Source organism: Hyla sarda, chromosome 5 (assembly GCF_029499605.1).
Source record: "Hyla sarda isolate aHylSar1 chromosome 5, aHylSar1.hap1, whole genome shotgun sequence".
Taxonomy (NCBI): Eukaryota; Metazoa; Chordata; class Amphibia; order Anura; family Hylidae; genus Hyla; species Hyla sarda.
Window position 1 is genome coordinate 66,278,460 of NC_079193.1, and position 25,533 is coordinate 66,303,992.

Sequence of the window (25,533 nt, forward strand, 5' to 3'; positions counted from 1 at the left end):
TTTGCATGGGACACACTGGGCCTGGAAGTACTGGGCCCCTCTTTGATTCCGATTCATTTCTGAATGGGACGTACTGGGCCGTCTACCATGGAGGCGGTTCCCTTTGCCCAGTTTCATTATTGCCACCTCCAGTTGGCCATACTGGCCAGGTGGGACAAGTCACCATTATCTCTGGATCGACGGATTCTTTTGCCCCCTGTTGTTCAGCGGTCTCTTCTGTGGTGGCTCCATTCTCCCCTCCTTCTCCAGAGACTGTCCTTCCTTCCCCTCCACTGGCAGGTTGTCACGACCGATGCGAGTCCCATCAATCTTCTGGAGCTCTGGGCCATCTTTCTTTGCCTCCTCCACTGGGAGATCCTCCTTCAAGATCGGCCAGTCCATGTTCAGTCGGACAACTCCACGGCTGTGGCATACATCAATCTCCAGGGCGGCACGCGCAGTCGCTCAGCAATCCAAGATTCTGATCTGGGCCGAGACTCTAGTTCCCGCTCTCTCGGCCATCCACATACCGGGTGTGGAGAATTGGGAAGCGGACTTTCTCAGCTGCTCCTCGGCGGATCTCGGGGAGTGGTCCCCCCATCCGGAGGTGTTTGCACAGATCTGCAATCTCTGGGGACCCCGGACGTGAATCTCTTCGCGTCTCGTCACAACAGGCAGGTTCCCCACTTTGTCTCCCTTACCTCTTTCTGCCTCTCCCTCACCTTTTTTTCGCCTCTCCCTCACCTTTTTTTCGCCTCTCCCTCACCTTTTTTTTGCCTCTCCCTCTCCTGCCCAGGGTTCTGCGGAAACTCAAGGCGGAGGGCGTTCCCACCTATTTTGGTGGCTCCGGACTGGCCCAATCACACGGTATGCCGAAACACTGCTGCGTCTTCCCCTTCATCCCGATCTCTCCCAGGGTCCTCTCTGCCACCCCAGTTTATTGTCGCTGCATTTGACAGCGTGGCAGTTGAAACTAGAGTTTTATCCAGGGTGATTCGCACCATACTTCGCGCACAGATGCCTTCCTCTGCTAGGATTTACCACCGCATTTGGAAAGCTTATTTCAGGTGGTGTGAGGCTCAGTTAGTTTCCCTAGTCATGTTTTCCTTTCCACGCCTTCTTGCTTTTCTACAATCAGGTTTAGATCAACAATTGACCTTCAGTTCTCTTAAGGGTCAATTGTCTGCTTTTTCTATTCTGTTTCAACAGCAGTTAGCTTCCAATTCTAAAGTCCGTACCTTTCTGCAGGGCGTCGCCCATAAGGAGCCGCCTTTCAGGTCTCCCACTCCTCCTTGAGACCTCAACCTGTTGCTTGGGGTTTTGAGGGAGGCTCCGTTCGAACTTTTCAAGATGCCTCTCTTCGCTTCCTTTCGTGGAAGGTCAGCTTTCTCATAGCAATCACTTCCATTAGCAGGGTCTCTGAGTTGGCGTCTCTTTCCTGTCACTCCCCTCTTTTGGTCCTACATCAGGACAAGGTTGTTTTTTGGCCACCACCCTCCATCTTGCCCAAGGTGGTTTCCCCCTTTCACGTGAATGAAGAGATTGTTCTTCCTTACTTTTGTCTGGCTCCTTCCAATGTAAGGAGCGTTCCCTTCATAGTCTGGACGTTGTTCTGGCTGTCCAGATATATCTTTCGGTCACCTCCTCTTTCTGGCAGGGTAACTCCTTCTTCGTGATTCCCGAGGGTAGTCGCAAGGGACTTCCGGACTCCAAGGCGACCATTTCTCGGTGGATCCGTTCTGCCATATCGGAATCGTACCGTCGCAAAAGAAAGGTCCCACCTTTTCAAGTGACTGCGCATTCCACGCGTTCCATTGGGGCTTCTTGGGCTCTCCGCAATAGGGCTTCGGCCCTGCAAGTCTATAAGGCGTGCACTTGGTTGTACTTGCACACTTTCACAAAATTTTACGAAGTGCACACATTCGCGACAGCTGACGCTGGTTTGGGTCATAAGGTGTTGCAGGCGGCAGTGGCTCAGTCCTCTGCCTGATTCTGTGTTGGGCATTTTTTCCCCACCCCGTGGACTGCTGTGGTCTGTGTCCCCCAATGGTACCGACAGAGAAAAGTAGTTTTTTTTTATTTTTTATTATGCTTACCGTAAAATCTCTTTCTCAGAGGATCCATTGGGGGGGGGGACAGCACCCACCCATTGTTGTGACTAAGGTTCTGTTTGTTTTGTCCGAGGGGTGTTTTTCGGTTCTTTTTTTTGTCTGGTTCCCTCAGACACCTGCTGGTTTCTTTCTCTGTCGGTTCCCTTCTATTGCTTTGGGACTAAACTGATTAGCTCAGGGTCAGTAGGCGGGGAATATCCTGCCAGGAGGGGCCAACTTTTCTTTGTATGCCTAGTGTCAGCGCCTCCTAGTGGCAAGAGCATATACCCACGGTTTCTGTGTCCCCCAATGGATCCTCCAAGAAAGATTTTACGGTAAGCATAAAAAATCTACTTTTTGGAATTGGGGCTGTAATTTTTTATGTTAATATATTCTGTGGGTCACAATAAGATTACAACCATACACAATTTATATTACTTTTTGTTTTACTTTGCAACTTTTTTTTTTTTTCCTTAAAACAAACATGTTTAAAATTGCTCTGTTCTGACCCCTGTAATTTTATTTTTCTATTTATGGGACAGTATGACATTTTTTGTGCTGAGATTTGTAATTTTTATTGGTACCATTTTGGTACACGCCATATATAGAGCGGGCTTAGCTTCATTCGCCCCTTCATAACCGCCAACGGATGTAGCAGAATAGCGGTCGTGAATGGGGGAAGTTAACACAAAGTCAAATCTGACAAAGGTCGGTGTGATAAACTTTGGTGAAAGAACACAAAGCAATGTCTTAGAAATACTCTAACAAAGACCAGCAGTAATTTAGAATGATGGGGATGCTGCACCCTAGCACATGCAAGGACCCCAGTAACCCTGCTTGTAGTTTTCAACCACTAAAAATCTGTGACACAACATTGTATGATTTGTCAGCATGCGTATAGTGCTTTTTGGGAAGGCAGATTACTCTTATAAAGGTTGTTTGTTTGTTTTTTTAAAGGTGGATCTCAGGATCCTTTGGCTGAACTATCTGACGTGTTGAATACAGAAGATGATATTTTTGGAATACTTTCAGATGATCTTGCAAAGTCTGCAAGTCAGACTGGTATGTCTTCAAAAGGTTGTTCTCCTGACACGCAGTCTGCTACTGATTGCTACATGAATTATTTTATACCTATCTATATATACATTTTTCTGACAGTACATTATGGTGTGAATGTTACTTTTCCTTTGATTTCCCTCGATCGGCTTCCTGCCACTTGTGCTTGTTTCTTTTATGTTCTCGTTTGGCACTGCATATTATTTTCAGCATGCAGCTTGACACATTTGCTTCCATTCTTTTTCTTTGTTATAATCATCCATTTTATCTGGTTTGGGTCCTCTGTAGGTCTTGATTTATGCACTTTCCAGGTCGAGAATTCCTCCTCTCCTTTTGGTAAGATAATTAGAAAAATCCAGTAGTTAGGTGCTTCATAATCCATTTTTGCCTGCTAGGGTTTTGCATGCATGCAACACGCTTTATTTTATATTATTTCTTTATTTTTAAAATGATAAATTCTTAAGGACATTATTGTACTATCACTGTACATGCTAAAATTAATGAGATAAGTATTCCTGTATTGTTTTGTACATTCGCAATGGATATACACCTTAGTTGGTTTCTCTGTTCTATTTGGGCATCAGAGAAAAAAATGATAAATGTAAATCCCCTTTGATTATAATTGGATGTTCCATTTGTTTTCCTTTTTTCCCCCCTTTTTATGGACCAGTTCATGTAGATGAATGGATGCACATATGAACCTAGCCTTTGATAAATTTGAAGCTTCCGGTCAATACACACCATAGACTTCGCTCACATCAGCTCAACTTAAAGGGGTATTCTGGCTTTACACATCTTATCCCCTATCCAAAGGATAGAGGATAAGATGTATGACCGCAGGGGTCCCGCCGCTGGGGACCCCCGCAATCTCTGTGAACCCCCAGCATTCTGTGCCGGCACTGCCTCTGAGAAGGGGACATGACGTCATGGCTACGCCCCCTAGAGGCTTGACGCCATGCCTCCTCCATTCATGTCTATGGGAGGGGGCCTGACGGCATGTGGTATGACATCACTTGTTGATGTCATGTGACATCCCACCGTGTAGCCCCCCGCATTCTGTGCCGGACTCTGCCACTGAGACATGGACGTGACATGGCCACGCCCCCTAGTGACTTCATACCATGCCCCCTACATTCATGTCTATGGGAGGGGGAGTGACGGGCGCTGCCTCCGAGATGGGGACGTGACGTCACGGCCATGCCCCCTCCCATAGACATGAATGGAGGGGGTGTGACCATGACGTCACGTCCCCATCTCGGAGGCAGCACCCGCCACAGAATGCCGGGGTCTGCACCGAGATCGTGGGGGTCCCCACCGGCGGGACCCCCTGGCATCATACATCTTATCCCCTATCCTTTGGATAGGGAATAAGATGTATAAAGCCGGAATACCCCTTTAATATTTAAAATGCAGTAGAGAACTTCCCATATCTTTTTACACAACAGCAATGTTTCCCATCCTGTAGCTCTCCAGCTGATAACTAAAACTCTAAGGCTATGTTCACACGGCAGAATTTCTGCACAGAATTCTGCATGAAAATTTGGCATGAATTTATAGCCAATTCACTGCAATGGAATTCCTGCAGCAGAAATTCTGCTGTGTGATTGGGACAGCGGAATCCCAAGTGTATTGGCTATAAATTAATGTAGAATTTTCATGCAGAATTCCACACAGAAATTCTGGCCTGTGTGCATAGCCCAACTCCTATCATGCCCTTTAGTTCTGCAACTGCTGAAGAGCTGCAGGTTGGAGAGTGTTATAGAGTGTCTACCATGTGACACTCTTAGAAAGCACTTAAATAAACAGCAATATTTAATCTCTGAAGCCATGTGAATGGAGCGCACAACGATAGTACAGGCTGTTATTTGGACCCTACACAAGATAAGTGCTCAGTTAGGGTACGTTTACACTGAGGAAATTAGATTTGGGCCTTTTAAAATGATCGACAGAATTGTGCTTGTGTCCACGGCAATTTGCAGCATATACAGGCTCCGTCCCATCAACAAATAGCACTTCTCTGGCAGATTCAGCTGAAAGATTGAACAAGGTGAATCTTACGCTGGAATCCAATTCCTTGTCAGAAGTTCCACATGGGTTCTCTGTAGTGTGAATGGGGCCTTCCTCAACAGTTTCTATAGAAGTTTGGAAACAGTAAGATGATGTTCAGAGGTGGTTTAGCTATAGTTGTATGCGTGACATGGATGTATGTCTGTGCAGCTTTTTTCTGTCATTCGTTAATCAAAAGGTTACTGTACACTATCTAATTTTTTTGTCTGATTGTCCTCATGGAAGCAGGCTTCCTTTTGTATGGGATTGTAGTGGGAAAAAAAACTTTAATTTTGTAAACTTATTTCACCTTCCTTTTTAGTGGGGCTTGACATGGGTACCATATCGGATGATTCATCATCACTGTCTCACACCAATGTCAACCAGAGCTCCCGACCTTTAAGCGAGGACCAATTGGATGGGATTCTCAGCCCAGAACTAGACAAAATGGTTACAGATGGTAAACGTTCTTTTTCTATCTACAGCCTATAATGTTGCATCTGTTTAAATGTGAGGAGGGCTAAACATCGCTATGGGTTGCTAGGAAAACCTGAGGCCTTACCTTGTCCTCGGCATCTTCCCTGGCTGTGTGATTACTTAAGGCTCCCTTTGGCAGCCCTTAGCAACCGAGCACAGATTTCATAGATCAGTATAATGCAATAGCTTTACATTAACCTATGTAAGCCATCTGGTGATGGCTTATGATAGGCCCCTAGGGGGGACCAAAAGTTATGTTAAAAGAAAAAAAAGTTAAATGGTTTTTAAAAATATAAAAGAAAATCCCTCCACTAATAAAAGTCCAAATCACCCCCTTTTCTGATTTAAAAATAAAATAAAACACTGTACAAAAAAGAAAAAATACACATTTGGTATCACCGCCACGTGCGTAATTGTCCGAACTATTAAATTATTAGGTTTCTGATCCTGCAGAGTGAACGACATAAACGCAAAAAACTCCAAACACCAAGATTGCTTATTTGATCATAAAGCCAGAACTACACAAAAGTGGTATTGTTAAAAACTACAGTTAATGGCGCAAAAAACAAACCATATCACAGCTCCATAAGTGGAAAACTAAAAAAAATTATAGGGGTGAGAACATAATGAACACATTATTTTTCTTTATTTTTCAAGGTTTCCATTTTTTTTTTTTTTTTTTAACCATAAAACAAAAATTATTCAAGTTTAGTGTCATTGGAATCTTACTGACCCATGGAATAAAGGTGGCGTGTCAATTTTACTCCGAAAAAATTTTTTTTAATTTTGCCCTACATATAATTTTTTTCTGGCTTTGTAATACATTGATTTAAAAAAGTGTATCAGTGGAAATTACAACTCTCCATGCAGAAAATAAGCCCTAATACAACTTTGTCAGTCGAGAAAATTAAAAAGTTATGGGTCTTAGAAGGTAAGGAGGAAAAAAAAAGTAAGCCAGAAAAAAAAATAGCTGGTTCATGAAGGGGTTAAGTTTTTCCTTCTCTATGGTAATACTTGATGATGGCCACCCACATCAAGAGCATTTATGGTAATCTCTTTAGGCAACAACTTCTCTATTGTTAGGCTCTCTCTAAAATTAAAGGCGTTGTCCAATGCCTTTTTCTTTTTTTCTGTGCCCAGACTGCTACAAGCTTTAACCCCTTAAGGACTAAGCTTTTTTCAGTTTTTGCACTTTCGTCTTCCTCCTTACATTTTAAAAATCATAACCACTTTTCCACCTAAAAATCCATATGATGGCTTTTTTTTTTTGCGCTTCCAATTTTACTTTGTAATGACATCAGTCATTTTACCCAAAAATCGACGGCGAAACGATAAAAAAAAAATCATTGTGCGACAAAATTGAAGAAAAAACACAATTTTTTTTACTTTTGGGAACTTCCATTTCTACACAGTACATTTTTCGGTAAAAATTACACCTTATCTTCTTTAGGGCCATATGATTAGAATAATACCCTACTTATATAGGTTTGATTTTGTCGTACTTCTGGAAAAAATCACAACTACAATCAGGAAAATGTATACGTTTAAAATTGGCATTCTTACCCCTATAACTTTTTTTAATTTTTTCACGAACGGGGAGGTATGAGGGCTCATTTTTTGCGCCGTGATCTGAATTTTTTATTGGTATCATTTTTGTTTTGATCGGACTTTTTCATTGCTCTTCATTTTTTTTTTTATGGTATGAAAACAAAAATATGCTATTTTGTACTTTGGAATTTTTTTTTGTACGTATGCCATTGACCATGCTGTTTCATTTAACAATATATTTTTATAGTTTGGACATTTACACACCCGGTGTTTTTATTTACACACTTTTTTTTTTTTATGGGAAAAGGGGGGTGATTCAGATTTTTATATGGGAATGTGTTAAATCAAATTAACTTTTTTTTTTTTTTTTTACTTGTTTTATGCAGTGTTATAGCTCCCTCTAGGAGCTATGCCAATGCATTCCTATGCCAATGCATTGATCAGTGTTTTCTGCACTTGATTGCTCAAGCCTGGATTTCAGACTTGGAGCAATCAAACACTGATGAGACAGCCGTGAAGAAGGTAAGGCACCTCCCGCTGTTCGGGATACCGCGATTTCACCACGGCGGTCCCGAACAGCTCCACTGAGCTAGCCGGTATGGATTTCTCTAATTTTAGATGCCGCAATCAACTTTGATCGGGCATCTAAATGGTTAATTCCGGACATCAGCCTGATCGGCGATGTCCGGTATTAACAGAGACTCTGCAGATACGAAATGCGCACAGAAGCTTCACAGATCGAGAGCCGGCCACGGACGTAAATATACATCCGTGGTCGTTAAGGGATTATTTTAAAGGGGTTATCCAGGAATTTTAAAAAAACCTGCTAATTTCTTTCAAAAACTGCTCCCTGTCTGTCTCCAGGTTGGGTGTGGTATTACAACTTGGCTCCATTCACTTCAATGGAACTGAGCTGCAGAACCACACCCAACCTAGGGAGCAGTTTTGAAAGAAATTAGCTCTGTTCTTCTATTCCTGGATAACTCAAATTCCTTGCTCCCTCATAGCCTCTGGTATTAGGACTGCCTGACTAGATTCTGGTTGACTTGGCTTCCCTGGAGCTGGATGAAGCTGCAGATGAGACCTCACATTGCTGCCACTCCTCCTCCATATGTCTCTATAGGAGAGCCGTTCGGCTATCTTCGGCGCTCCCACAGAGGTATATGGAGGGGCCGTGGCAGTCCCCATTTCGGGCGGAGGTCGTGACGTTGTGTTCCTGGGGAAAGCTGGGGCTCCGTACAGGAGAAATCACTGGACAACCCCTATTCATTTTTCATTATTTAACATTTTTTTCTTTGTGCTTTAGAACTTTATGCTGTGCCATTCCTCTGTTACTTCTCCTAGAATTAATTTGGAATCTGGGTGTTACTAGTTTAGGGTGTGTCCCTATGTGTTGGCAGTGCTAGTCTGTGTGGAGACATGAAGAATGGTAACACCCAGTTGTCAATTTATTCATAAGTAGGATTTCTTTCTAGTAGTTATAACTATGGAGCAAAAACAATGCAGAGTTCGAAGAAAAGTAATAATTTACAGAAACACACATACGTGAGCTGACAAGTGCTCTTAAACATAATAACCACACAATTCACTAGTATTTCATTATTACTTTTTTCTTTCTTTAGGGGCCATTTTGGAAAAACTATCTAAAATTCCAGGTAATTATGACCATCCTCCATGTACACTTTAACGTGGCTCCAAAAAATGTTCATCAAAATGTTTCCTAAAAATGTTTGGTTCCTACTCTTTTTGTTGGGTTTGCAGAACTTGAAGGAAAAGATGTTGAAGATTTATTTACTGCTGTGCTGAGTCCTGTAGCTACCCATCCGCCATCTTTGCCACAACCGCCACCACCTTCAGCTCATCCTCATCATCCACATACACAGCTCTTGCCTTTGCACAACCAGGGTAAGTTTCAGTCCTGGTTATACCCTCTCATCTGTATAAAGGGCAGGTAAAGGCGTTTCTGAAATCTGATTTCACACAACGTCATAAGCAGCAAAATTGTGTCTCATTTTATGGCTGAGGCAATTCAGCACACATGCTCTGTTTTATTTAGTGTGAATTTAGTGGTAATAATGAATTTAGTGGTATTAATGGAAGCTGCATTGTTATAGGAACACAGAGTAAAGACCAGCTCACCCCGCCCCGGGCAGCAGAGCACGGATCCAGGTGCTGGACGTCACCAGCCAGTAGCAAAGGAACAAAGGGAAGACGGATCCAGCTCTTTGCAGATAAAATCAACTTTAATCCATTGGACAAGGAAGGTACAAGTAACGCGTTTTAAGTGCTGTACATGCTCTTAGTCATGAGCCTGACTAAGAGTGCGTACATCGCTTGAAACGCGTTACTTGTACCTTCCTTGTCCTATGGATTAAAGTTGATATTATCTGCAAAGAGCTGGATCAGTCTTCCCTTTGTTCCTTTGCTGCATTGTTATAGGCTGAAACAAATCATAGGTCATACTGACAATACGGAGACATAGAGTATTACAGATACAGTGGAAGCTGTTGCTTTGCAGGTTGTAAAATGGTTAACTCAGTGGCACTATATAGCATCCTCTTTGTTTTAAGTTGTTGGTAAAAGTGTTTTATTAGCTGTTGTCATTGTGTGTATATAGAACAGTTTACAGTGCTGAAATGGTACTGCTGTTTGTCCAGTTATACTTGTACAGGTCAGGATTTACTTATAGGTGCCTAGGGAGTCCATGGAAGATCGATGTCTGTGGTGGAAAAAAAATAACACACACTACTGAGCAGTGTATGCAGTGAAAATTTTTTTTTTTTTTTAGATAGATTTCAAATGTTTTGTCGGGACACCTAAGGGCAAAGGGAAGGCTGCAGAGGATGCCAGATGTTGTGCTTTATTTTGGGTAAACAGAAACATTTTTAACGCCATACGTGGCTTAAGCGGCGGCCAACTTGATGAGCGAGTCTAATAAATAAATCCAGCACAGATTGCCAATCCCTAAGCCACCTTCACTCGTTTTTTTTACATTTTTACATCTTCTGACAAATGTTGAATACATAATTTTATAGAAAAAGTATCTGAATGGGGTTAAAGCCTTGAAATCCTGTACTACGTGACAGGAACATATTCTGGGAAACTAGGAAGTCCATTTAAGTTAGTAAAGTTGCTTCATGGATGCAGAAATCACCTGGCATAGGCAACAGCTCCACTCAGACTGTGTGCTCCATTGATATTTTCATTTGTGTTTGATTTGTCAGCCACGTCAATTGTGAGATGAACGTGATTTAATGGTCATAGAGCAGTTTTCTCATTCAATAGTTTTTATTAGGAGTTCTTAAAGTACATGTTAATTATATATAATGGTTGTCTGGAGATACTTTGGTTAAACCACATACACACACATACACATATATATGTATATGACTGTCTGTGCTTCCATAGAGAAAATGTTTTTATTATCTGTTGCCAATTGTCATTGAGGTGTTCAAAAGCCCCTATAGCTCTGAGGACTGTAACTACCCCTATATCTCTGTCAGCTGGAAGACAAGCAGTTTCCAAATCTCACACCTGCACACAATTTGTATACACAACAAGGAACCAGAAAAAAAGCTTGGCTGTGGAAGCGGATCCCTGGCTGTCAATCAGAGATAGTAGGTGGAGCCAAGAAGGTGTTCCAGCCCTCAGCACTTCATGGGCTTGGGGACACTCCTTTGACATTTGGCACCAGAAAATAAAATCATGTTTCTATGTTTTGGAAGCACAGACTGATGTACGAAAGGTACCATGTGTCTGAACAGTTATCTAACAGTGTCAGCAGTATAGAACATGCTCTGCAGATTCTCTTTATAGATGACATAGTACTGCAGTCTCCCCTTATGAAAAATAACTGATCTATGAGGGCCCTTTAGGAAAGCAAGATTAAAGGCAGCCAAAGAGTTCCGATTTGCAAGTTTGGGTCTCATTTGCAGGGCCTTTACAAGGCTCAATCAATCTGGCGGCCCATTTAAATGATGTGCCGTCCATCCCCTGTTAGGCAGGGTTATGTGCAGGCTACCCAGTCTGATCCAGGCAGCATTGATTGGTCATGGTCAGAGTGTGTAAGGACACACACACACATCTGGAAACACCCTGTTGTCAATTTATTCATAAACTTAAAACATAGAAACAGCATACATACCTTGTAAGAGTAAGAAAAGATGAACTCCCCACAAAATAACAATTTGGGAGCCAAGATGAACAGGTCAGGAGAAGTGACAGGTTCTTTTTAAGTAACATTTACATTTTCTACTACACTGGAAATGATACAATAAAGTGAATGAAGTATTAATGTCTTTAGGTTAGTGAATGCTCTTATGTGATACTTGGATTGATTTAGTAAATATTTCATCAAACATTAAATGGATTTATGTGAAAACAGCTTGTGTGACGGAAAATATTATAAATATGCCAATGTTTATTATACGTTTCCCGTCATTCCTCACCATTTTCCATTCATTGACAGCAAGCAGATATCTTAAAAATGGTACAAAATTTAAACCCAAAATTGCGGAATCTGCGTAAAACTAAAAATTCCTTCTGTATTGTTATTTTGCATCAAAAGGTCTTTCCTAGATGACCATGAGAGGAATGACTGTTAATTTTATCTGTGAAGGCTTTAATAGATCATTATGATGACATTAGAAATAACATACATGGAAATATTGTATATAGATATATGCTCTAAATATAGTATCTGGATGTATTTTTTATAGTCGCTCACTGTTTTGTTATGATCTCAGAAGCTAGTCTTTATATACATACAGTGGAGGAAAAAAGTATTTTGATCCCCTGATTATTTTGTACGTTCGCTCACTGACAGAGAACTAACCAGTCTATAATTTTAATGGAATGGTAGGTTTATTGGAACAGTGAGAAACAGAATAACTACCAAAAATCCAGAAAACACATTTCAAATAAATTATGAATTACTCCGTGAAGTAAGATTTCCTGTGAATCAGCAAAATTTCCGGCTCCCAGGAGTCTTTACACAGGTAGGGGGCAGAGATTAGGGCCAATCTCTTAAAGGGAGTGTTCCTTTATATCTGCTTATTACCTGTATATAAGATATCTGTCCACAGAGGGAGTCAAATCATATTCCGAACTCTCCACCATGGTCAAGACCAAAGATCGCAGACCTACACAAGGCTGGAATGGGCTATGGAACCATTCCAGCCTTGTGTAGGTCAATGCATAATGAGATGCATTTATCAGATTATTTTTTTTTTTAATTATTCTGTTTCTCTCGGTTCAAACAAAACTAGCATAAAATTATAGACTCATCATTTCTTTGTCAGTGGGCAAATGTGCAAAATTATCAAGAGCTCAAATATTTTATTTTTTTCCTTCACTGTACATTTATGTTTGTGCGTGTCGTTATCTTCGAAGTCTTGCCCGACATTACGCTTAGTAGGTTTTTTTTTTTTTTATTAAGTAAAATGCAGTTTAGTTGGGACAGTCTCAAGATAAATTTACATTCCTAACCTTTTCTAATCTTTTTGTTAGGAAATCGTATCTGTCTATGTACAAGCACAGAAGCATTCCCTCTTATGGCCCACACAGGCCCAATAGTATTTAGCTAGTGACTACGTCCCGGTCGTTTTCCAATTGCGTTGGACTTTGACTGAAAAATGTGGTAGACTGCAATTTTTAGGCAAAATCCAAAGTCGTAGTTGCTCGAAAATTGGCCCGACCGTAGAGGTGCATGCATCCGTGCCTGTCTAGGCACAAATTCAATTACACACAGAATCGTAATATTCATGTGTTTAGTCCCAAGATCACAAAGGGTTATTTGATGCATTTGATCTTTTTTTTTCTAAGCCAACATAAGTCTTTAAAGGAAAAACTTTTTAAGAGACTCAAGGGCCTTTTACACAGGGCGTTTATTGGTCAATGGAAATGTCAGTGATCAACCAAAGAACCAGCAAACTCTTTCGAGCAGGTGTTACAAGCAGAACATTTTTTGTTTTTTACTACTGTAAGAATGCTTAGTTCACTGTCCTCTTTGTTGGGTACTGTCTACATTTTATTCACTTCTTATTTTAAAAGATATGGCTCCTTCCGCAAAGTGAATACATGGTGTTTAGATATCCTTTATGTAGATAATGTTTAGTAGTATTGATTTTTTTTTTTTTAATCATTTAAGGTGATGGCCTTTTTCCAAGAATACCCATGGTAAATGGAATGTTACCACCCAATTCACACCTGCAACATAATCCTCTTGTACCTGGAGGTGGACTTGGTGCTTTTCCTCCATTAACACAGCCACCATTTTCAGATAACAGGTAATGTTGTTTTTAGCATTGCCTGTAAACTTGCTTTTTTTTGTGCTCCACTCTTTATCCAAGATGCAGTGAGAAATTGCACTGCTTTGTCGCTTGTGGGAGTAACATTTTGGGCTTTTTGTGTTAGTTGCATTGAGAGTGCAGTTACCAGTCTCGCTACAAACATTTGTTACATTTTGAGGGTATGGTATAGTTAACTTAAATATTTTGAGTACACACCTTTACATGGATTCCTATGTCTCTTAACAGGGATAAAAACACAGTGTATCATAATATGGTGAACGACCCTACTAATGTGTGGCCAACTCAAGCTCCTGCAATGGAGACTGAGGCAGATACCATGTCCAACGCGCAGAGGAGTACACTAAAATGGGAGAAAGAAGAAGCCCTCGGTGAAATGGCCACTGTTGCTCCTGTTTTATATACAAATGTTAACTTCCCAAACTTGAAGGAGGAATTTCCAGGTAAAAAAAAATTATCTTCCTAATAAACATTACCTGTAATATAGTTTGTTTATTTTTTTTCATGTTCGATTATAATTCATTATAATATATTAAATTTTTCCTAGATTGGTCCACAAGAGTGAAGCAGATTGCAAAACTTTGGAGAAAAGCCAGTTCACAAGAAAGGGCACCATATGTTGTAAGTGTGTGGTTGTGGGCTAGGCTCACACCAAACTTGAAATTTTCATCTCCAAACTCCTCGGCAGCATGCCCAATGTCGAGTCACTCACATGCTCTTGTCACCTGCCCCTGATTTCTAGAATCTGTCACTTTCTTACTGTTGATACAGCTAAATTTCACTTTTGCTCTGATTCATGGTCTTAACCAATGGCGTAGCAATAGCGGTCACACTTGAGACTGGGCCCCTATGGCATGTGGGCCCACAGGCACCCCCTTACCACCTCTCTATATACACCTATGGCTGCATCAATGGGTTACACATACCAGCGTTGCTGCATTCCAGGAGTGAGGAGAAGTGCAGAGAGACTAGAGCAGAGCCTGGGAAATGACAAGTCTGTGTTAACATGAAGGGTAAGGAGGTGCAAAACTACAGAAGAGGTAAAGCCAAACTGGACTTTTGCACCAGGGCCCATGAGACTTTAGTTACACCCCTGGTCTTGACTACTGTAACTCTTTTCTAATTGGTCTTTACTAATGAGGATGTGTAAACTCTTAAGACATATGCTGGAAGTGAAATATCAATTTTGTATTAAAAGAGACATTGTAAGTGACACATCACCTGTACTGGGCATATTTGTGATTTTAATAAAGATTGAATGTAAACACTTTTTATTAATTTTTTTAGCAAAAGGCCAGAGATAACAGAGCAGCTCTCCGAATTAACAAAGTACAGATGTCAAATGACTCTCTGAAGCGACAGCAGAATGAAATAGTTGAGCTCAACTCTCGTATTGACTCAGATTTGTTTAAAGATCCGATTAGGCAGAGAGAATCTGAGCATGAACAGGAGTGGAAGTTTCGACAGGTACAGATTTTATATGTATGTCCTTTATATTTTGCTTGCAGAATCTAGTAATTTATACAGGATGCATTTTTTTTAAAATTGAAATATGTATGCATTGTTACATACAGCTCTTTACTAATTGAACCTTTTCACCACTGATTTTGCAGCAAATGCGTCAGAAGAGCAAGCAGCAAGCAAAAATTGAAGCAACGCAAAAGCTTGAGCAAGTAAAGAATGAGCAGCAGCAGCAACAGTTTGGATCCCAGCATCACCTGAGTCAGTCAGGAAATGACACCCCAAACAGTGGAATACAAAGCCCTAGTGGAAATATGTCTCCTATTCAGCAGACTTTTAATAAGGATGCATTTTCCAAACAGACTCCACCGTCATTCTCTGATGACGTTTTTGTGAAGCCACAAGCTCCACCTCCAACACCAACTAGAATTTCCTTGCAAGATCCTCTGCAGCTGTCCCAGCCACAGTCTCCACAGATGATGTTCTCACCTGGATCTTCCACTTCTAGACCGTCTTCACCTGTGGATCCATATGCTAAAATGGTTGGAACCCCAAGACCTACACATTCTGGCCAGAATTACCACAGGAGGAACTCTGGGTCACCTATGGATATATGTTCTATAAGACACATTGCTGGGAATGAATCTTCTGATACCAAACCATCACCTATAAGAGATCCCTCTTCATCTCCCTCTGGTGGTGATCTGAGTGTAAGGTTGGGAGATTCACAAAGGTCTATGATGTCATCAGAAAATTTTGCAAAGCCAGGGTTTGCATCAAGGATTCCACATGGCACAGATCAGATTATAGATGGTTCCTTAGGTCCAGCAAACAGTGACTCTTTTCCTAAACAGAACTCTAGGTCTGACATGTTTCAAAGACAATCAGTGGCACAAAATAAAGTAGATCCATATGCAAGGCCTCCTCTCACCCCTACTCCAGGCATTTCACCGGATAGTCCTGCCCCATTTAAAACTCCACTTCGTCCCCCTCAGTCACCACAGGAATCATATAGTTCGCTGCCAACAACACCTCGTCGTATGTCTGCGGACCAATATGAAAGGTCTGTTATGACACCGCGGCCATCTGAGAATTTTTCTCACGATCCTTATAATCAAGCCTCACATCGTTCATCCACAAATGAATTTGCACATGCTCCTAGACTTATGCGACAACATAGTGACCCTCAGACCTTATCAAGATCAAATTCACAGGATCCATACTCACAGCCTCCGGGAACACCACGCCCAGTGAATAACCCTTATTTGCCTTCACTAAATTCTCCAAGAGCACAAGTCATTGACCCTTACCATCAGCAACCACCTACCCCAAGACCATCTGCACAAACAATGGATCCTTACAGTCAGCCACCATCTACTCCTAGACCAATTGTTGGAGATGTGTTTGCTCAACCCACTATGAATAAGAGAAACCATGAAACTTTTGCCTCTCCATCAGGAACACCAAGGCCTAGCATGGATCCTTACTCTCAACAGCCTGCCACTCCTAGGCCTTTGTCCTCAGATCCATATTCTCAGCCGCCAGGGACACCAAGACCAGTTTCTTCAGATTCATATCCATCTTCTACACCAAGGTCAATGCCATCTGATCCATATTCACAGCCACCTGGAACACCAAGGCCAATGCCATCTGATCCGTATTCACAGCCATCTGGAACACCAAGGACAATGACATCCGACCCATATTCTCAACCACCTGGAACACCAAGGCCTATGCCATCCGATCCATATTCTCAACCACCTGGTTCACAAAGGCCAATGCCACCCGATCCATATTTGCAACCACCTGGTACACCAAGGCCTATGTCTTCAGACCCATACTCTCAGCCACCTGGAACCCCCAGACCAGTACCATCAGATCCTTATTCTCAACCTCCTGGAACACCAAGGCCTGTGCCCTCAGATCCATATTGTAAACCACCTGGCACACCAAGACCAATGGCTTCAGATCCATATTCTCATCCTCCTGGGACTCCAAGATCTATTAATATAGATCCATATTCTCAACCCCCAGGTACTCCACGGCCTGTTATTTCAGATCCATATTCCCAGCCCCCTGGAACACCAAGGCCTGCTCCCACTGATTCTTATTCTCATCCAAACAGAACTCCTAGGCCTGTTCTTCCGGATCCATATTCTCAGCCGCCAAGAACTCCCATGCCGGGTGTCCCAGAAAACTTTAATCGTTCCAGGTCAGGATTGGTTTCCAGTCAGGAGTCATTTGGACATAGTACTCAAAACAGAGGACCTCCTCTGCAAGCTCCTTATTTGAGACCTGATGCAAGCACCCAAAATCCTCGAATGGCAGGTCCAGGCGCAACAGACATTTTTATTCATCATTCTGTTACTAACCAGGATAGTTTTGAACCACCCCCAATGACTCCTCATGTACAGCCTGGGGATGGATTTGGGGATTCACATGATATAGCTGATCAACAAAGACCATTTTCAGAGGAAGTGTTCAGTGGCGTTACCAACATTGCAGAAAGTGCTCAAGGGCAACAGTTTAACATTCAGCAAGCAACAGGCATGGCAGATGCCCAAAATTCCCTGAACTTGCCACTGGCAGACTCTGAAGAGAAAGCAAGACAGGTAAATAGTCATTTTTTAACCATTTTTCTGAAATAAATAGTTTTTGCATGCTGTAGTGCAAATAAATGCTTACTCTTTTAGAGAATGTGTAACCTGTATACATGGATATATAGTCAATATAGGATTCTTAAAAATGTGCTTCAAATGTACGTATGGAAACTAATGTGGTAACGTATATCCCGCAACCCCCCCCTCCCATGATCACATACTGTTAATCCTGTTAATAGGGGCTGAGTTTTCAGTGGACAGCCCCTTTAATACATGACAGATGTGCAACATAAATTACATACTGTAGAGTGAAAATCCTAAAACTGTGCGGGAAGTCTTAGCTAATAGCCTGTTACTATAATCTTCTGCATAGTTACTTAACATGCAGATTTGTGCAAGTAAAAATCCTTAGCAATTGCATTTCATGTGGATCTGTCCATATTGTAACTTTACCTTATGTTGTGTTAGGGAGCGGATTGGATATCTGCACTGCACTTTTATATAAGTAGTAGAAAATCTCTGTGAAAAATAGCTCTTCACATGTTTCTTAGGTATCCGTACCAAACAGAAGGTCGCAGTATGTGCCACATTTATTTACAGTTTGGGGGGGGGGGGGTATGACTGAGGGGTTCTGACTCCTGGGACCCATCCCTAAGAAGTGTTAAAGGTGCATATATTTCACAACTTAGAAAAAACAAAAAAATTAGTTGGCACATTTAAAAGAACAACTTCACTTGCAGATATAAGCTTTAAAAATCTTAACTCAGTTGTTTTCTCTGTCGCTCAGTATTAACTATTCATAACTCAAAAAAATAATTATTTTTAATGGTCCTTTAGAATATGAGGCATACATTTTTGTGATTTTTTTTCCTTTTATTCTCTATATAGTGACTATTCTGCTATACAGATATGAGATGTGCATATTAAGTATAGTATACAAAAATGTCCTTACATTTTTATTTTTTACCTTGAACAGCGTCAAAAGCTTCGAGAGTTGATCTTGAGACAGCAGCAAAACAAGATTTCCATCCGACAAGAGAAACCATTGGATCCTTTACAGATGAACCAGGGTGGACATCCCACACAATGGCAAGACAATTCACTCAGACACCATGAAATATTTAACAGGCCTCCACCACCTTATCCTGGAAACATCCGAGCCTCCCTTGGCTCCAAAGGGAACCCACAATTTCCTGCTTTTCCTAAAGAACAACATGTTCAGTTTGCAGGGAATGGGCATTTCAATAGACCACAGTTTCCTGGAGACATTGGTAGCATGGCTATGAGACCACACCCTGGAAATAGGTAGGTACAGTATATTTTGATGTGAACCTTACTAATTTGTTCACGTTTTAATATTCTTATATTGCCTTCATCTGACTTATGGGCTACATATGAATATCTGATTTGCCAGTAGTGCAAATACCCAATGACTCTCTTCTCACAATTTTTTACTATGTTTAAGTGGTCATGTAGTAGACACTCTAACCTCAATTAAAGGGGTATTCCGATGTCAGGTAATGAAAAAAAAAGAATGCTGCAGAAGCATATAGCATTTCTTACCTGTCTGCTGCGCCAGTTCTGATATCACCAAAAACTCCATTTGTTCTGTAAATCTGTTGTCCTCTCACCTACCATGTCTCTTATTTCTTGTTTGACTAGTTGCTCAGTACTACATTTCCCAGAATGCATTGCTTTCCAAACTCTTATCCAAATCCCTCCCACCCTGGATACTCCCCTTCCACAGTACTCCTGACAGGTCCCACCCAGAGCTGCTGCCACTTTGCTTTACAGAGCAGAACAGTCTGCAGCACCTGCTGTAATCTTTCTCTGTCTGCTTCTTAGATTGTGGCATTGCTTACCACAAGGCAGATTGCTGGTATACACATCTGATTTTTCCCTAAATATCTTCATAAAGATGTATATGATGGAGATGGTGATGCTGGAGGGGCTTGTCTAAGGTGTTAACATCACTGAGGAGGCAATTCAGCCAAGTCTCCTGAGACAGCAGAAGATTGTGTCGTCTCTGGAGAAAGGGAGGAGCTGCTAAGACAACACCACACTTAAAAGGAAAGGACTACACAACTTCCTGTTAGGGGTGTTCCAAGCAAACTTAGTGTGACAACACTATATTAAAAAGTTCTATATCTTGCAGTGCTAGTTTGATTTAAATAAAATTCTCTGTACCGGAATAACCATTTTAACAAAAAGGATAACAATTGTTGTGTGATACAATCATACCTATGAGTCTGTATTGTATTTGCTGCTTGATATATAAAATATTGTAATTTAAGTTTATTTGTTTGTTTTACAGATTTGTCTATCCTATGACAGGGCCTGGTCCTGTGCCCAGTCATGAGCGCTTTTTAGCTCCTTTACAAATGCAAGTTCCAGGGATTCCACAGCAGATGAGGAGAGAAATGTCAATCAAACTGAACAGACCATTAAATAATTCACAGATCACAAATTCAGCTGGTATAGCACCACATTTCCCTCACCAGGGAATGCAGGTTCAACAACATAATATATCTGGTCAGGCATACATTGAACTTCGTCACAGGCCACCAGATGGAAGGCCAAGGATTTTGTTTGGACCCAATCCTAATCTAATGGAACAACCTATGCCACATCAGAGGCAAATGGGATATTTCCCTAGACCAGAGTTTCAAGGCCCAAGGTTGATAGATCCAGTACGTGCTCCCCATCCTGGCTTATCCAGTCAAGTGCCTCCTGGTTTGGAACAATTCATGGCAACACAAAATCAGCCGGTCATGATGCATGAAGTTGAGCAGCCAGAAACAACTGAGAACTTCTTGCAAACTTCATTATCTATTGATCATTCAAACAAGGAATCAAGTAATAATTCTGCACATGGTGAGTTGGAGGAAAAACTTGACCCTGATGATCCTTCTGAAAAAGACCTGGATGTAAAGGATTTGGAGGGAGTTGAGGTAAAGGATTTAGATGATGATGATCTTGAAAACATAAATCTGGATCCAGATGATGCTAAACTAGATGGCTTAGATACTTTGGAAGCAAATGATCCTCAACTTGATGACTTGTTGCGCTCGGGAAAATTTGATATAATTGCCTATACAGATCCCGATCTTGATCTTGGAGACAAAAAAGATATGTTTAATGAAGATCTGGATTTTAATGTACCCATTGATGATAAGTTGGAGCTCCAGCCAAAATCCGAGGAAGCAGAAGGCAGTGAAGAAACGCTCAAGGAAGCAGTTGATCCTGTTCCAGAGACTATTGCTGATGTTCCTACTGAAACCAGCACCAAGGGAGCATCACCAAAAAATAAGACAGCGGATGTTACATCTGAACTTACTGTTGAGGCCACAGGGACACAGCAGCTAGAAGAGGATATCACGTCTGTACCATCTTGTAAAAGTGAACGGTCAGATAAAGGCGATAAAGAGGGCGCTCTAAATTCTGAACAGCCTAGTGAACTATTGCAGGTGCCTTCTCAAGATGCTATTAGTTCGTGTGGTGTACCAGAATCCACACCAGTGCTCAACAATATATTAACAAATGACAATTCTGAACTAACCGATGTAGAGATCATGTCAGCTCCACAGCTAAATGTAATGCAAGGTATTGCACAAAATGTCATGACCTCTCCGAATGAAGTCATAGATCATCCTATAAATCAAAGCATGGGACCAAGACTTAAACATGGCTTTACACAAGGGTCACCAACAGACTCAGGCTTTCTGGCTGCTCAGCAGGGAGCCAATAATTTTGTCACAGGTGACACATTAAATCAAACTTTGCCGTGTTCCGGTGGCATCTCTAGTGCTCAGCAAGCATTGCTCCAGCAGAGTCGGGAGAGACCTCTTCTTTTGGAAGAACAGCCTTTACTATTGCAAGATCTTTTAGATCAAGAAAGACAAGAACAGCAGCAACAGAGGCAGATGCAAGCAATGATCCGGCAGCGTTCTGAGCCCTTTTTTCCAAATATTGGTATGTAATTGTCAATGCATTGAAAAAGATATGGGGTTCTTTTATTAAATTGAGAAATACTTTTTAGTATTTAGTATATTGTTTTAATATTTTGGAATTAAACATGGTTTCTGAGACTTCTAATATTTGTTGCCTATGGTTAAACAAAGAGGCCACAGCGCTCTCGTGAGGATTGCACCCCCTTCATTGTTTGCTGTACATTTTATAGTAGCTTGGCCTTGTATTGCACCCCTGTTCCATGTATCAGGCATTGCTGTAGCCTCTTCAATCATCTTATCAGTTGGGGTGTTAATCTGCTATTGATATACTAGCCCAGGCATAGGCAACCTTCGGCATCTCCCACGATGCTCTTACAGCTAAAATGCTGCCAAAGCATCATGGGAGATGTAGTTCAATACATCTGCAGTGCCTAAGGTTGCCTTTGCCAGGCCTAGCCTAAGGTTATCCCATTTATATTGAAGTTTCAGTAAAGCTCTTTAAAGGAGTAGTCCAGTGGTGACTCAGGGGTGAGCAACTTATCCCCTATCCTAAGGATAGGGGATAAGTTGCTGATCGCGGGGGGTCCAACCACTGGGGCCCCCTGCGATCTCCTGTACGGAGCCCCGACAGCCCGCGGGAAGGGGGCGTGTCGACCTCCGCACGAGGCGGCGGCCGACACGCCCCCTCAATACAACTCTATGGCAGAGCCGAAGCGCTGCCTTCGGCAATCTCCGGCTCTGCCATTGAGATGTATTGAGGGGGTGTGTCGGCCGCCGCTTCGTGTGGGGGTCGACACCCGCTATCTGGGCCGAGAGCCGGGGCCCCGTACAGAGAGATCGCAGGGGGCCCCAGCGGTCGGACCCACCGCGATCTCAAACTTATCCCCTATCCTTAGGATAGGGGATACGTTTTTCACCACTGGACTACCCCTTTAAGTTCAGCATTTTAGTTACAAGTACCTGTGTTTAGAAAGTAGTGAATTAGCTACCATTCCAATACTATCATTGTAAACAAACATTACATTGTATTGTTTCTTATGTGCCATTGTGTTCTGCCCTTATTTCAGATTTTGATGCTATTACTGATCCTATAATGAAAGCAAAAATGGTCGCTCTGAAAGGCATCAATAAGGTCATGGTGAACAATATGGGAATGCCACCAATGGTGATGAACCGGTAAATATCTGATTCATAAATATGCTGATTTTACAGTTTTAAAAGTCTTTAGTTTACTAAATTAGGATTGGCCATAATCTGTGCTTCCTTCTTGGGTATAGTTCTATTACTAACAGATCCACTGTAAAGGTGCATACACACCACGCTTTCACTGTACAGGTGCTGCATCCTGCTGGGGGAGGGGAAAAACATGCGCTCCCGTACCCCAGCCGGACCCGTGCTGAAATCCATTGACTTTAATAAGCCGACCGGAGTCACCATTTTACTCCGGTCGGCTAATTCTTTGACCCATATCCAGTTTTCTGACCGGACCTAAAAACGTAGTATACTACTTTATAGGTCCGATCAGAAAACCGGATACGGGTGAAAAATTAGCCGACCGGAGTAAAACGGTGACTCTGGTGGGCTCATTAAAGTCAATGGATTTCAGCGCTGGTTCGGCTGGGGTACAGGAGCGCACGGTTTTCCCACTCCCGGCCAGATTCGGCACCCGTACAGTGAAAACGTGGTGTGTATGCACCCTAAAGGAGGAGATCTTGAATGCACCCTCCGCCACTCAATGTAGTTGGCAGCATTTGCATTTCCTAAACAAGCCCTTTTGTCATAGTGTGGGGAAGACACATGGTCTTAATTCTGTTTCTATAAAAAAAAAAAAAAAAAAAAAAAGATAAATAATTTATTTTATTTACTATGTCCGTTTGGCTAATATTAATCTACAACATGCTCTGAATTAGGTTGACACAGAACTGAATGGGGATGTGGTTTTAATTCTCTGGTTTCATACAGCAAAGGAAAATATTTTCTACTACCATAAAGGTTTTTTTTTTCCACTAAAAGTTATTTTCTGACTAGATGACCTGATCACCAGGGTCCCAGGAATCTCTAATATTGTGCTAAAACTGAAACCTGTCAGATTTTTTCATTTATTTACTTTGTTTTAATTACCATTTTTAAGACTTCAGTTTGCCGTCAGCAAATGAAAAAATTCTATACTTACATCTAGAAGCATGCTAAAGTATTTAATCATCCTTAAAAAGAAATAGGTGCTTTTCTCGGTCGGCTCCATTCAGGGACACAGAGACCATGGGTATATGCTGCTGCCACTAGGAGGCTGACACTAGGCAACAAAAAGAAAGTCTGCCCCTCCTGGCAGGATATACCCCGCCTACAGACTCTGAGCTAATCAGTTTTAGCTTAGTGTCCGTAGGAAGCAGGCACAGGTCTGGAGTTCTCCAGACCTGGTCCCCCTGCCTTCCCTTCTCGTCTCGCTGTCTCAGCCCGGCATGATGCAGGTGTTTAATGGCTGGCTGAAGACTTTGGTAAGTTTTCTCCGGGACAGGGTGAGTATTTTCCCTCCCCCTTCCCCTCTTTTCCCTGGGGTCTATCTTTTATTCAGGGCTTCTCAACCTCTGGAATCCCCCTGTTTTGGGCCCACTCTTCCAAACCTCCTTTCCAGGGACCAGTTCCTCTGCTCGGCCAGCCTTAAGTCTGGGGTGCCCGGTTCTTTTTCCGGGGCCAGCACTCAGTACTCGGGTGCATTCCAGAGAACCGCAGCTCCGCAGTTCCCCATATCTTGACGAGCGGTGCTCTGCCACCACTTCCTTCAGCTTATGCGCCTCGCTCCCCTGTCGGCTGCGCTGCACGTGCACGGCCGGCAGTTACTTTCGCTTTCGGTCGCCTCATGTGTGAGGCGACCGGAGCTTCGAGGTTCATTAATTGAGGCTATGGCAGTGGCCTCATTGCGGCCTTTTGCTTTGCCCTCTCCCCACCGGCCAGGCATTTCGGCGGGGGTCCTGGGCCCCTTCACACCACCATCCTATTACCTTTCAGCACACGCACTGGGGGGTCACTGACCTCCTATCAGTGCGGTGCACGTGCTGCAGGGTCATTCTGGGTGTCTAATTTCTTTTCATCCAATGAGGGCCAGGCTGGTTCTGGTTCCGCCTCCCTTCTCCTTATGCTGGGTCTCTCTCTCTCTCTCTTTCTCTCTCTCTCTCTCTCTCTCTCTCTCACACGACCGAGTGACTGCTCTACACGTTACAGCCTTCTTCTCCTCTCCTCTGAGGGACACAGAAACTGGGGTGAGACTGCTCCATTTTCTTGCGGATTTCTTTTTTGCTTGCACCTATGTCCGAGCCCAGATCTGACAACCCCCCCTCCTCCAGATAGGTCACTGCGGCCCTGGTCACTTATAAATCTTGTGTGGGCCGCAAAACTAAAATGCCTGGTGGTTCTGCTGAATCCACCTGTCATGCCTGCACCACTGCGTACCCCTGTCATCCCCTTCCGATAATCCTTGTTTCGGGCGATCTCACAAGTGCCCTGAGGTGCTATCCTTTGGCTCTTCTCCGGAATCCTGAGCTTGGAAAAGGCAGAACTTCGGACCCAGCTCCAGAAGTTTCCTTCCACCGCTCCCGTCGCTCTCCTAAGGTATTCAGCTCTCATGCTTCCAAGGGACCAAGAATGTTCAGGCGTAGTATCCATTTGCCCAGGACTTGATTGCGAAATGGACATTGCCCCCTGCCATGGATCCACCGGTTTCCCGTTTGTCTTAATCGACTACTGTACCATTGGCGGATGCGGCCTCCTTTAAGGATCCGGTGGACAAGAGGATTGAGAATCTGGCCAAATTCACCTTTAAAACAGCGGGTTCATCCTTGCTTACCGCTTTCGCTTCTGCTTGGGTGTCCAAATCCCCATCTGTTTAAGCTTCCCAACTCTGCCAAGGCATTTTGTCTAGGGCCCCTTCAAAAGATTTGGCGTATCTTGCACTTCAACTCTCCATTGCTGGTGACTACTTGTGCTCTGCTTCCTTGCAGTCTGCCCGTTGTGCGGCTTTTGC

At 42.6% G+C, this 25,533-nt stretch overlaps 1 protein-coding gene across 10 annotated transcripts in view; it reads left to right on the forward strand.

Moving 5' to 3' along the window:
- Positions 1-25,533, forward strand: part of KMT2C (lysine methyltransferase 2C) — a 279,577-nt gene that overhangs the window by 202,489 nt on the left and 51,555 nt on the right. For 7 of the 10 annotated variants that reach the window (XM_056519605.1, XM_056519603.1, XM_056519604.1 and 4 more), the window contains 13 exons: positions 3,027-3,146; positions 3,414-3,461; positions 5,494-5,631; positions 8,819-8,851; positions 8,958-9,101; positions 13,345-13,483; positions 13,733-13,947; positions 14,052-14,125; positions 14,792-14,971; positions 15,118-17,577; positions 18,542-18,870; positions 19,880-21,537; positions 22,583-22,691. In XM_056519605.1, the coding sequence (XP_056375580.1) occupies positions 3,027-3,146; positions 3,414-3,461; positions 5,494-5,631; positions 8,819-8,851; positions 8,958-9,101; positions 13,345-13,483; positions 13,733-13,947; positions 14,052-14,125; positions 14,792-14,971; positions 15,118-17,577; positions 18,542-18,870; positions 19,880-21,537; positions 22,583-22,691 (5,647 nt within the window). The remainder of the gene's footprint in view (positions 1-3,026; positions 3,147-3,413; positions 3,462-5,493; positions 5,632-8,818; positions 8,852-8,957; positions 9,102-13,344; positions 13,484-13,732; positions 13,948-14,051; positions 14,126-14,791; positions 14,972-15,117; positions 17,578-18,541; positions 18,871-19,879; positions 21,538-22,582; positions 22,692-25,533) is intronic. The other 3 variants (XM_056519607.1, XM_056519611.1, XM_056519608.1) reach the window with 3 other exon arrangements.